Source organism: Lygodium microphyllum, chromosome 17 (assembly GCF_053477565.2).
Source record: "Lygodium microphyllum isolate KBCC chromosome 17, Lygodium_microphyllum_v1.1.10, whole genome shotgun sequence".
NCBI lineage: Eukaryota > Viridiplantae > Streptophyta > Polypodiopsida > Schizaeales > Lygodiaceae > Lygodium > Lygodium microphyllum.
Genome location: NC_141151.1, coordinates 15,546,701 through 15,560,099, shown reverse-complemented (window position 1 = coordinate 15,560,099; position 13,399 = coordinate 15,546,701). Strand labels below are relative to the sequence as shown.

Sequence of the window (13,399 nt, the reverse complement as noted above, 5' to 3'; positions counted from 1 at the left end):
TAATAGGCATGTGATCCAACGTGGCAAACTCTATCAGCATTGAGAGCCGTACATCAGGCATGATCCACCAAGCCCCATGGTTGAGGTAGATCATGTCTAACCTGGCTACACTCCAATTACAGCCCACTTGCTTATTGTGCCAGGTATAGTCAAGTTTTTCCCCTCCTCCAAAGGCCACAGCTACATCAACTAACTCTTGGGAAACTTCCCAATCATGCCATTGACATAACATTGAACTCCCATCATGTGATCGATCAGAACCCTAAAGAGTCATATTCCAATCACCTAAAAAGATGGCATTTTCTTCCAAATCAGCTCGTTCAAGATCCCCCCAAAGTAGTGCTTTGTTTGCAGAGGAGTTAGGTCCATACACTAATATGAAAATCACTTTTTCCTTGCCCATACAAATTGATGCTGCTACAAAACTACCGTTACGTCTCTTGAGTACGAGTGATGGATTTAGTGATTCTTTAACAAGAAACATTGAGCCTCTTTGACCTTGATTGCAATAATCCCCAAAAATTGCATACCCCTTGTGTTTTATCTCTTTGGCTTCTTCACTACCCAGCTTTACTTCCTATAGCGCGAGTACATCAGGTTTCCTCCTCCTTAGCAGGGAGTAGCAAGCATCCCTTTTTGGTGAGCTGCCCATCCCATGAATATTCCAAGTGATCAAGGTGAGACGATGCATTGAGAAGCTATTCGTAGATGAAGACATCCTCCCCCTCTTCACCATCTTTGTCCAAGATAGCAAAGTAATTTCTATCCACCAACGACATGCTTGCCATTCTCTTGTGAGATACCTTCTTCCTCTTCCCTTTAGTAGCTTTGGAGGCTGACAGAGGATTATTCTTCTTGTCCAGAATGCTCGCTCTATGAGAGTTTTTGACTGGTGTCCCCAATTGCTATGCTTTCTGGACCATGGACTAGCTCTCCTTAGGTTTCCCCTTATCATCACTTGCCCCTGTGAGTTCTTTTTGGTCACCAGGATGATGGCCATCCTTGGCTTTTCCTTTAATTTCAATGCCACAGGAGGATTCTTGTTTCTTTCCCTGATCAGCTGGGGGGCGTTTGACTCCCTAGGTTCTCATTCGCCATGCTAACTTGTGGTTTCTTTTCTTCAACTCCATCCTTTCTTGGGCAATCCTTTGCAAAATGCCCCAAACTCTTGCATATGAAGCAGGTGTTAGGGAAGGTTGCAAATTTGACATCAACCAACAGCTCCAAGCCATTGGGATCAAAGCCTTCCAACATGTCAGGCATTTGCTTCTGTCTGTCCCAAAGGATACAAGCATGTTTTTATGCTTTGATAGCTCCATTGACTGATGTGACAGCCAGTATGTAGAGAAGCTTCTCCAGAGCTCTAGCCAGCGCTGCAATCTCGCCATCCAACCAAGCCAGTAACCCAGGGAAGCTGACCCACACAGAGCATTCTGAGTGAAGTACCTCATCAGGGTTGAAATCTGCTTTCCATGGCATTGTGTATACCAAATTCCCTTTAAATCTAACTGCTGACCCAAGGACATGGTCCCTCTCTGCTTTGGACGACACAATGGAGAGAAAGAAACCTTGGCCAACAAACATAAACTGGGAGAGGGCCACTTTGGAGCCAAATGTTGCCCAAAACCACATTGCAAACTCTTCTTCCATGGGAGGCTTACCCATGAAGTACATGTAAACACCACAGAGAGCATATTCAGCATACCTTTGGCGCATGCAATCAATAGAGAAACTAACAGGAGCACGCAGCACATTCTTGCCAGCCTCAATAAAATCCTTCTTTCTTTGATTGTAGACCCTTTGATCCTCACACATGCATTTCTCCACCTTTGTGGCATCTTCTCCAGCGGTGACAATGGAGGCATAGTCCATTTCCATTCTCTCATCCTGCTTCTGCTGCTTCGAAGCTACCTCAGCTACACCATGGCTATCTGCAGATTGTTTTGCCCCCTACATTCAAGCAAAGGGCTTGGAGGATTTGCGCAGGAACAGCTAGAGATTGAAGCGAGATGACCTATGAGTAGGAATCGTCCGTTGTAACATCGCCTTCTTAGTGGCTCCTCTTCTCGACATGCTTTCCACCTTAATAAATTTTCCTGTTTAAGTCCTCCTTGATATCAAGTATAACAAAGTGTTAAACTTTCTTTAATAGCATAAATGTCATAAGAGAGCATATTATAAGGTCCAATTGTAACCAAGAACATTGTGCTTCCACATTTGCAAATGAAAGAGTAAGATAACTCAAGGGGGGTTGAACCCCAAACACACTCAATCTTAGTGTGCCTAATTAGGAGGAAAATAACTCAATGAGAGTTGAACCCCCAACACACTAGGTTAGTATGCCTACTTAAGAGTTTTCTTGCACAATTAATAAAATAGAAATATGTGTTATATTGAGATGGTTGATTGCTGATGACAAAGGTGACTCACTCTCACTCACTCACTCACTCACTCATCATGCCCTTAAGACCACTTCAATTCCATACGCACACATCCCCCACATGCACATGCAAGTACCTAATCTCACATTATTTTAAACTTATACATTATACACACATACACTTTCATACCAAAATATAAAGCGAACCTTAATCTTACCTCATCTAATAAGCTTCAACATTATCCATTCCTTCTAAAGACCTACAACACCAATTAGAAAGACCCTAGCAACCATAGTTATTTTAACCGTCACATTGCTAACAATGTCTTCTAAATGTGATTTCCTAATGTTAGTTTAGCATAATTAGTGATTTATAATATTAATATCCTACATCCTTTAATTGATTTGGAAGCCAATCCATAATTGTAGTTGAGCTAACCTCATTTGGCAATGGATTTGCCCAAGTTTGTACAATTGCCATAATTTACTTGTAAATCACAAAGAGATTTTATGGGCATCCATTATTAGAAGAGGAAGAGAGCATATCATATTAATGCTCCAATCTTTAAGCCTAGTTTATGCACGCTGTTAAAGACATTATGAACATACAGCAACCCATGTGAGCTCCTGCAAGTCTTTGGAAGATCATCGTAGAATGCTTGAATGCCAACATAGACTTTGTTTAGACCCTAGTCCATAATGACACATGCCTTCATTGTTTCTCATTTCCATTTGATGATATCAAACTTCAGCTTTCACATGTGTTGTAGACTCATGGTTCATGGGTAATGGATCCCTTCTCTATATGCATAGATGTGACATGCAAAGGCACGCATGCTTCTCATCATCACTTTTGAGTCATTAATAATTGTTTTATTGAGTCACTAACAATTGTTTGAAAGCAAGAAAGCCCTTTCATGTTGCTAAGGTTATGATTGAGTGTAACATGTTGTATAGCTTTTGGAAATATCACAATGCAAGTTTCGAAAATATAAAGGAAAATCTTTTAGGAAAGATCACAATGCAAATAAAAAAACAAGACATAGCGCTTGAGTTGAGCCTACATAAAGAGAAGCTACATAAAAAAGTACGCTTCGTGTTTGTGGGTTTTATAACTATATCAAAGCTTTATAAATAGACCAATTTAACTATAAGATAAGCTTTGGCAATAAGCTTCATAAAATGGAGCAAATTAATTGGTATAGGATAAGCTTTATCAATGGATCAATTAATTGCTATAGGATAAGCTGTAGCATTGGCATCATATGCAATAGTTTTTAAGTCAAAAGACCAGTTGTTTTGAAGGGAGTAGAACATGTTACGATATCATCACTTAAATCTAGTAAAACCTCCAATCGTTTGGCTCTACAAGTTTGACTACTCTTGCCCAAATAATTTAATAGAAAATTGAAGTAGCCTTTCTCTCTTTCACTATAGTCATACAACTAAGAGCATAGATTCAACGTTTGTTGCATTACAAAGAACCCACAATTCTTTCTACAATATATTTTATATTATTTGAGGAAATAGCAACAACCATTAATGAAAGGTCCAAAATCCAAAGGAAAAAAGAAAAAAACTACACTCTCAGAGAGAGAGAGAGAGAGAGAGAGAGAGAGAGAGAGAGAGAGAGAGAGAGAGAGAGAGAGTTAACATGCTTGTGCAGGCTAGGGTGCACAAGGAGAGTACATTAGCATGCATGCGGATAGTGGCGAGGAGGGGAAAGAGATTATAAACCTCCACCTACTTGACTTTACTTGGGAAATCGACCACTCCATAGCAAGAGCTCATGTGCACTTGGATGTGCAGACAACAATAGTGTTCAACTGATGTTTACAATGATGAATCCCTATGTATTCAAACTCGATGAGTGAAAAAACCGGCACGTGTCCATGTAGTGATTAACTTTGAAAGTCTAGAGGGTGAGGTCTCAACAATATACCAACACGAGATGACAATCACCTTGCTCGACTTGTAGAAGGTCCAACAAGTGAGTGTGTGAAGGCATGCTAGGCCCTTGGCAAAACCAAGGTGGGCTAGGTATTCCTTTTTGGCTACAATATATGTGACCGACCAGTTCAATGTCCGTTGTTTAGGTGCTCGAGTTCTGAGTGGGGTTGTAGTAGCTTACAACAACCAACAACAACAAAGAATCGACGAGTTAACCAAACCCCTCTCCGGAGTCCGCAGACCATTTCCTGTGTTATGGGGAAGAAGAAGTTCATTGATAAGAAGAAATCGGCCACTTTCCGTCTAGTCTATAAGGACTCCTCAGCCGAGGACTACCAAGATAACTCAGACAGGGTCTTCACTCGCGTTGATGGAGGCGACAGCTACGTTCCTGGTTTCGACGACGACAACCAAGGCTCCAGATTCGATAATGCGGAAGAAGAAGAAGAAGAAGAAGAAGAAGAAGAAAACAGAACCTTCGCTAGGGCTTTAAACAAGAAAGTCTCCAACAGCAGTGCACGTGGAAGCGCCGGGGTTCCGCAGCATGTGCGCAGGGAGCTAGTTGAAATGGGGTTTCCTGATGACGGCTATAACTACATGCAGCACCTGAGAGAGATTGGTCCATCAGGACTTACAGGATCTTTTGTTCCTAACAACAACCTTCGGCTGGACCTTCTGCAGCCTGATGTGAAGGTGAGCTCAATCATATTTGTCTCAAAACTAAAATACGTGTAACCTGATAAACCATAAAAGAAATTTCATGAATTGACAAGTTCAGAAGGAATAGAGTGACAGCGCTGTGTAACTTATGGTCAAGATTGTATTTTGGGATTCTCCAGCATTTTTCATGGTGTTTCCATATTCAGTGATATGCCAGCGTTATGCACTTTAAGCATTCCTGACTGCGCATCAGTGTCAATGGAAATGCACAATCTATTTCCTAGTGTTGACCCACCTAGCTTTATAAATTATGAGCACATTCCATCCTGATTTTGTTGCTCCACTGTGTGTTTCATCCTAGTGACTCAGCTGGTTACATTTGGAGTTTTAAGTACACCACCATAGTTTTTGTTTACCCTGACGTTGATCATGTTAAGAGATTTGGACATAGTGGTGTATAATTGTTGTTCTGAGCATTGGGTTGTCTTGGAACAGGCATATGATGCATCAAGGGTGCATGTATCTTCCACAGAACAGGAGCTTGATACTGATAATTTACTTGTGAGTGGGAGCACTTCACGAATAAGGGGCACTGCAACCAAAGTTCTAGATCCTGACGTATTTGCTTTACTGGAGATGGACGAGAATGATATATTTGCTTCTGCTGATGAGCTTGAGGATGACTTTATTGCTAAGGCAAATCAGGGTGCAGAGTGTTCTGCAATCAAGAACACTGTTTCAAAACAAGTAGTTTCTGCAGATGATGCAAGCAAGACCTCAGAGGACAGTGATGCCATGGGAGCTGATGGTAACAGTGAGCGGCCCCTCCGATTTCTAGATGAACAGTTTGAACTGGTAGGTGTGTTGTGGTTGTTCTGAGTTTGTAGCCAGCTCAGAATGTCAGTGTCCTGTTAGATAGTTATTCAGAGTAATTTATTTCTTGTATTCATACAGCTAGCACTGCGAGAGTATGAGGATGATGAAATTGGTGAACTGGATTATGATGAATCCTTGGCTTGTGGTTCCACACACATTTCTGAGTTCAACAATGTAATGTCAGATTTCTTGATCAACAGCTGTCTTGCTCAAGATAAGTATCAGACACCTGCAGAGATTGTACATGACATTGCTAGCCACAAAGCTGACAAACAACTTAGCGTGCGTGAAGAAACAGATGCAGTAGCCCCAGGAGTTCCTAACGACAAGGAAGAATCGGATGATTTTAAAAAGAATAGCCTTGCTGGAAATGACTTGTATTTTGAAAGTGAATCCACAGAAGAGGAGAAAGAAGTAGTAATAGTAAGTGACACAGATGAAGACAAAGATCACTGGGATTGTGAAACAGTAGTATCCACGTACTCGAACCTTGATAATCACCCAGCGAAAATCTCCTGCTATCCCCGCAACAGGGGCAAGGGTGAATTTTTTGCACAGGATAAGGGGACTGAAGCAAACAAGTCTGTGATTCAACTCCAAGGAAAGCAGCAGCTCCCTGTTGATTATCTTCCTGAAAGACAATGGCTTAACATGGTGAAAAGGAAGGAAAAAGCCAGCAGTGAGAAGCATTTGATGGCTTTTGAAGAGAAGAGGCTTCATTCAGCTGGGCGAAGACAAGGGGAAACCAAAGAGGAAAGAAAAGCTCGAAAGGTTTGTTTTTGGCTCTTTATGGTTAATGTGGATTTGGGGGGGAGGCTGGCTGGGTAGGTGCATGTGGGTGTTTATGTGTGGTGTATGAATGTGTTTCAGCACGAGTATAAATTGTGGGAGTGTGGCCTATAGATCCTTTGTTTCAAATTTGAGCCAGAGCTTTCAGAAACCACATGAATAGTTAGCTGATGACAGCCAAGCATTTAGAGCAGCATTGCTTTCAGTTTTCTTCACTGGTGTGTGTGTGTGGGGTAGAGAGAGAGAGAGAGAGAGAGAGAGAGAGAGAGGGAGGGGGACAGCGGGAGGGGAACAAATAAATCCGAACAATTTGCAAATCAGATGGGAATTGTCAAAAATTGAAGTAATGTATGATATATTTTAGGCAAATGTCTGCTCTAGCAGAGCTAAATGCTTGTGTATTGGAGGGATGAAAAAACTGTTACTTAGTGCAGCCCATATTATGAAAGTCAATGCGATTAGCCCTGAACTCTCTATATACAATGGATGAGTTAGCAAGATCACCATCATCAAAATGGACTTCTCTTGGCTGGGATACTTCTAACCGGATTCTTCTACAATTTTTGGGAACTTGACAATGCCTTCTGAATGATCAATCATGCTTTGGGCTATGCAAGGCATGCTGATGCTTAGACTCTGGAGATTATGGCTGCTCAAACCGCTTGCTAAAGGGCAATGTATGAGATTGCTAATGGCTGGTGCCCCATCGCTCCTGCCTGTACTATACAAGTCAGTATCCCTTAGACGGATTATGGAAACTGTTTGCCAATGTATGTCTGGTGGTCATGATATAAAAGAAGCTACCACAAAATCATCATCTAGTGGGAAAAGTTATTTAGTTCAATGGCTCTTGAATGCGTTGTTGTCCAGTTATTGTTTAGACATAGGAGGCAAGATGGACTATCCATGGAAGTGAACATAGGTAAAGATTGTGGAATGACTCGCAACCACATTCTTCTATACTATTTGGGATATCGCGATCTTGATAGTGTCTTCTGAATGGTAAGTATGCTTTGGGCTATGCAAGATGTGCTGATGCTTGGACACAATGGCTGCTCAAATTGTTTCCTAGAAAGGCAACGAGTGAGGCTGTTAATGATTGGTGCCCTATCACTTATGCCCATAATATACAACTTTGTATACTTTGGATGGATATTAGAAACTGTTGGCTGATGCGCTTTTGATAATCAAGTACTCAAACGTAGAAAGCAAGATGGGCTCTTGGTGCAACTGGACATAGCTGGAGATTTTGGAATGACTCACAACTGAATTCTTGTATGCTGTTTGGAATCTTGAAAATTTCTTTTGAATGATAAATCCTGCAGTGGGCTATGCAAAGCATGTCGATGCATGTAGAGAAAGGTTGCTCAGATTGTCTCCAGAAAGGCTAGCGATGTGTGAGATTGTTAATGACTGGTGCCCTATAATGAAATCGTGAAATATAGGAAATCAGATGGGCTCTCAATTCAAGTAGGCATAGCTAAAGATTTTGATACTATACATTTACATTGCGATTTTGTTTTATACTATCAATGATGATTTTGTCGTGTTGAGTCATGTCCAGAATGGACTTTGGAGAAAGCATATGAGAATCTTATATTGGTTATATTAAGATTGGATAGCCCAATGCATTATGGGCAATGAGTGGAGTTTATGGTTGAGTGTTATTTTTTGCAATGGCAGCTAGATTGCAGGTGAACTTTAGCAAACCTAAATTTGCCATGGATAAAGAAAGTGTTGAGAAACCCTTCACCCGCAGTTTGTGTTTTTGCGTTTCTGCGTTTTGTGTTTAGGGTTTGCAGTCCCAAAAAGGGGCGCCATTCTAAACTGACTGTGCTTATTTATAGGCCACTCTCTCACTTATTCTTTACGGTTGATTCATTTAGTCCGTTACCTCTTCTCTCCAGCCTCTCCACTACCCTCACACCCCTTCAGGAGGACATTGCGGTTTTACGAGGTTGTCTTCATCATCTTCCTTGTGCTACGGCACCCTTGTTCCCTTGTATCGCATTCACTCCATGATTCAGAACTTCATCACTCCATTCATCAGAGTTTCTTCTCTCTTCTCTTCTCTTCTCCATGTTTGCCGAGTTCACTTTGTGTTCCTCCCTGCAAACTCTACTGTGATACGTCATCTTTTGACATGGTATCAGAGCTGGATTTGCTCAAACAGTGGCAAAGATCCTTCACTCCTGTGAAGGCAAAGATCAGTGGTGGGTTTGGCATCCACTTCTCTTCTTCTTTTGCTGCATCAAAATCTCGTTTTTGCAGATTTCAAGTATTTTAGCTTGCTGCCCACACCCCGAATGCAGAGGACATCGCAGTCCAAGCTGGCCATTGCTGTCTAGAACAGTCTGGCGCCTGTTTCCAGCCTATCACACACTGTTCGGAGCTGATTTCGCCATATTGACTGCTGCTGCTGTTTTTTCCTGCGTTTTTAGTATTTCTCTCTCTTGCAGGCTGTCCTGCCAGGGTTTTTAGTTTTTCTCTCTCCTATTGCCTGCGTTTTTAGTCATTCTCTCTCCTGCAGGTTGTCCTGCTTGCGTTTTTAGTCTTTCTCTCACCTGTTGTCTACGTTTTTAGTCTTTCTCTCTCCTGTAGGCTGTCCTGCCTACGTTTTTAGTCTTTCTCTCTCCTCACCTGCGTTTTTCTACTGATTGCAACCTCTTACTGCTGGTTGCATCCTTCTCTCATTAGCAGCTCACTTCCAGCCCTTCCACTACCCTCCCACCCCTTGAGGCAGACATTGCGGTTTGTGCTTCACACTGCCCTCACACCCCTTGAGGTGGACATTGCGATTCGTGGTTCATGGTGGCTGACCTCTTCCTTCTTTAGCAAGGCACATTGGTATCCATGGCTTCTTTACTAATAGATGACCAGACTACTGGGTGCTCCTTCTGTGGTATCACCGGGCATACCGCTGATACTTGCTAACTTCGACCTTTGTTCCCCACCTCCTTGGAGTATATGCGTCTTTTGCCAGGCACTCCTTGTGCCACCTCTCCTTTCTGGGCCACAGAGATCGTTCTACATTGGCTATTAGTGTATTATGCTCAAGGCAATAAGACGCATCCGATGCGCACCAAGTCCTTTCAAGCACACGGAGGGTTGATCGGCGCTATGACCTCCTGGAGATCGTTGCAATGCCAGCGGGGCAGTCTTCTCCCACTTATTTTCAGGTACAGTGGTTTCCATGACCTACGGATCTGCTGTCCGCTTCATCGAGAGACAGTGATTGTTTGATACCGTCTTCTTGTTAGTCTGCTCCTTCGAGAGACAGTGGCTACTCAACTCCTTCCTCTTCTTCGGCTACCCAGTTTGCTCCACTGAGAGATAGCGACTGTTGCCTACCTCTTGCTCATTTTGAGCCCCATTCTTTCCCACCCTCGACTACTCAGGTTCGAGAGGCTATCTTTGGGAGCTCTTCGGCACCCCAGATACCTTCTTCGGCACGACCGGCGGTACTTCCTTTGTCATTAGACTTTTCGGAGTCCGTGATCCATGGGTTTTCGGATTTCCTATCTACTTCAGAGGGGGATGTTACTTCTTTGCCCTCAAAGGGGGCATTTACTTCTTCGACTTCAGCGGGGGCCTCTCCACCTCGCACCTCAGAAGGGGAACCTACTCCACATGAAGTTCTTCACCCATCCTCTACTTTATTGAGGTGGCTGTCTTCGACCAGCCATCTCTTCTAATGATACCCAGGATCTTCCGGTACCATCTAGATCGGGACCTCGGAGGTTCAGCCGCAACTTGGTGATGAGGCCTTCGTATTCCTTCCAGCATGGATGCACGGAGCTAGTGGCTTCTCTCACGAGGTTGTGTTTCGGGTTCTCCAATTCACTCTGTCTATTGGTCTTTACCGCAGGTTCCCTTTTCAATGGAAATCTTGGATCTTTAGGATCCCCTACATCTTCTTCCTCCTCTTCTTCTTCTTGCCTTGGTCACTTGGTCAACATGGAGCCATCTCTCAAGATCGAGTACGGGCATATTCTTATGGTTCTTGGCACCACACAAAGTCCGACATTCCTCCTATGCATTGCATGTTTTCATCATCTTTGTACTAGGACGCTTGGGCAACGTGAACAATTTCCCCACAAGGGACATTGTCCAAGTGGCACTTGCTGCATGAGCATTCTTTAGCATGTAGCATTGCATCTCCACCTCACTCTTCTCTTGTTCCCCTTTTTGGGCCTGAGAGGGGGTGTTGAGAAACCCTTCACCCTTCACCCTTCACCCGCAGTTTGCATTTTTGCGTTTTTGCGTTTTGCATTTAGGGTTTGCAGCCCCAAAAAGGGGCGCCATCCTAGACTGACTGTGCCTATTTATAGGCCACTCTCTCACTCATTCTTTACAGTTGATTCATTCAGTCCGTCACCTCTTCTCTCCAGCCTCTCCATTACCCTCATACCCCTTTAGGAGGACATTGCGGTTCGTGGTTCGTGGCTGTCTTCATCATCTTCCTTGTTCTATGGCACCCTTTGTTCCCTTGTATCACATTCACTCCATGATTCAGAACTTCATCATTCCATTCATCTAAGTTTCTTCTCTCTTCTCTTCTCTTCTCCATGTTTGCCGAGTTCACTTTGTGTTCCTCCCCGCAAACCCTATTGTCTCGCTGGTACGTTATCTTTTGACAGAAAGGACAATGGCAAAGTCTGGAATGGTTGGGGCAGATCACAAAGTTGAATGAGTTGGTCAGATGCACATGCAATTCCATAGCCTGGAATGCTGGTGGGATGCTAGGGGATTGAAGCATGTGCTTTATGGAGAGTCGAACATAGGAAAATTTTGCAAAGAAAGTCTGAAGGGACAATAGCAGGCTAATTCAACACTGTCACCTAATGTTGTCCAATCCAACATGGTCAGGCAAGCAAGCTTCACAAAGGAAATTCAGTGCACCTTAAATGAATACATGGGAGTAGATTGCTTTGACAATTGTTGCAAGGTTGAATCAAGGAGCACTAGATGTGTTTCTGGTGATGGCCACCTGTATGGAGTTGTGCTGTGTCAAGTGGGACATTACATTAGCTAGCTTGATGCTCATGTACCTGTGTGTGTTTTGACTTAAGAGTGTCATATGGAGGAGCAGCTTGGGATCTTTTGTTCTTTGTGTAGTGGATTGGTATGTGTGCTGCTGTGAATCTGTGTACAGGGGCGCACAATGATGTATGAAATGTTAATTGACTTGCATGGTGTTCTTGTCTGGGCGATTATACTAGATTAAGACTTTAGTAATAATAGCAATGCCATTGCCTAGGTCAGCAGGTGCTCTGGGCACAGCAATATTTTGACCTACAAAATGTTTTGTTTGAATGCCAAAATAAATGCTTGAGAGGAGATTGAGCAGCTGCAAGACACTGGCAAACCAACTTAGTCACGACTCTAGGTTTATGCTTCGTTTGATGACTAAGTTTTTTGCTCCAGAAGCCCCAATGGCCAATTGTAAACTTACAATCAAAATTGAGGCATTGTCCAAGCACACACATAAAAGTGTGATGCATGTCTCCTATAAACAAACACACTAAGGTGGGTTGAGAGAGATTCTTTTCATATGTGTTATCTGAATATACTGCATTGGGACCATTTATCTCTGAATTACAGGCGTGCAACTGTCGCTCGTTTGGCCTGGGCCGACTGGGAGTTGAGAGGTGTGGTCCCTGGTTTTGCATTGTATGTCGTGGCCTTCCTTATAGGTTGACTATCTCAGTCATGTCCTGTCTGTCAGTTGCCCCAATCTGGGCCTGCATGTCCTGACTGGGTGGGTGATGTGTACAAATTTGTGCTGTCCCTAGTTTTTGCAACCTGATTTTTGCATTTAGGCAAGTTCTGTACTGATCACTGCATGTTTACTAGAGCTGCTATGTTTACTGCTCTTGTTTTTAGATAAAAGGCTGAGTTTGCTTTCTTTTGATTCTGAAGACTATTTTTATGAACTAAGGTAGTTGTGTAAAAACAATGGATTTTAGATGAGGTTTTACTGTATGGGGATTCAGTTAGCGCCAATGCAAGGGGGATTCAGTTTTGGCTTTGGTTGTGCATCTGTACGTGTCTCAAATTTTTTGCCTGTATATCGTCTGGTTTTTAGGATTGTGAGCAGTAGATCCTTCTATGATCAAAACAGTTGTTCAATGTGCAGGCATCAATTAAAGAAGAGAAGAGAATGGCAAGAGCTGCAAAAAAAGAGCTAAAACTTTTGTATAAAGGTGAAGCTCAAAGAGCTCAACATGGTGCAGCTGTTACAGGGCCAGGGACTATCCATTTGTCCTAGCTTTAATGCCAGAGTTTGGCCAAATTTTGTGTGAAGTGTTGTATATTTGGCCTTTGATGAGAAATGCAATTTTCACTGTTTCTACTGCAAGTGTCAAAGCTCTTAAAAATCAGGTGTGTTGCTTTGAAGGTTAGTTCAAAGGATTTGACCCACAGTTTTCTAGTTAAAGGGAGGATACAGTAAGTTAGAGTGTGATTTTCTGTGTTATCCTGCTTCTTTGTTTAATGAAGTCATTATTGGAATTTAGATGAGGACAGCTGATGAATAATTAGAAGCTGAAAGGCTAGTCACTTATCATTTACATTTATTGTTACTGCGAAATTGCATTGCAATCGTTTGTTGGACTTTATGATACTCATGAAACCTTGAGTGTGGCAACTTGTAGTTTTAAGAGGTTGTGGGCAAGCTTGATACTCATGAAACTTTTGAGTGCAGCAACTTGTGGGCAAGCTTGATATGTAGCTTGGGGATCC

The 13,399-nt window shown here is 42.7% G+C and overlaps 1 protein-coding gene across 2 annotated transcripts; it reads left to right on the top strand.

The window, feature by feature from the left end:
* Positions 1-4,449: 4,449 nt before the first annotated feature.
* LOC148021605 (Low temperature viability protein) lies at positions 4,450-13,010 on the top strand. Of its 2 annotated transcripts, none has more exons than XM_087697048.1 (4): positions 4,450-5,023; positions 5,486-5,845; positions 5,945-6,637; positions 12,780-13,010. In XM_087697048.1, the coding sequence occupies exons 1-4, from the start codon at positions 4,586-4,588 to the stop codon at positions 12,924-12,926; spliced, it is 1,638 nt and encodes a 545-aa protein (XP_087553174.1). In that variant the 5' UTR covers positions 4,450-4,585; the 3' UTR covers positions 12,927-13,010. The 2 variants fall into 2 exon arrangements, with proteins under 2 accessions (XP_087553174.1, XP_087553175.1); XM_087697049.1 differs by having other exon boundaries at positions 4,454-5,023; positions 12,795-13,010.
* The last annotated feature ends 389 nt before the right edge of the window (positions 13,011-13,399 follow it).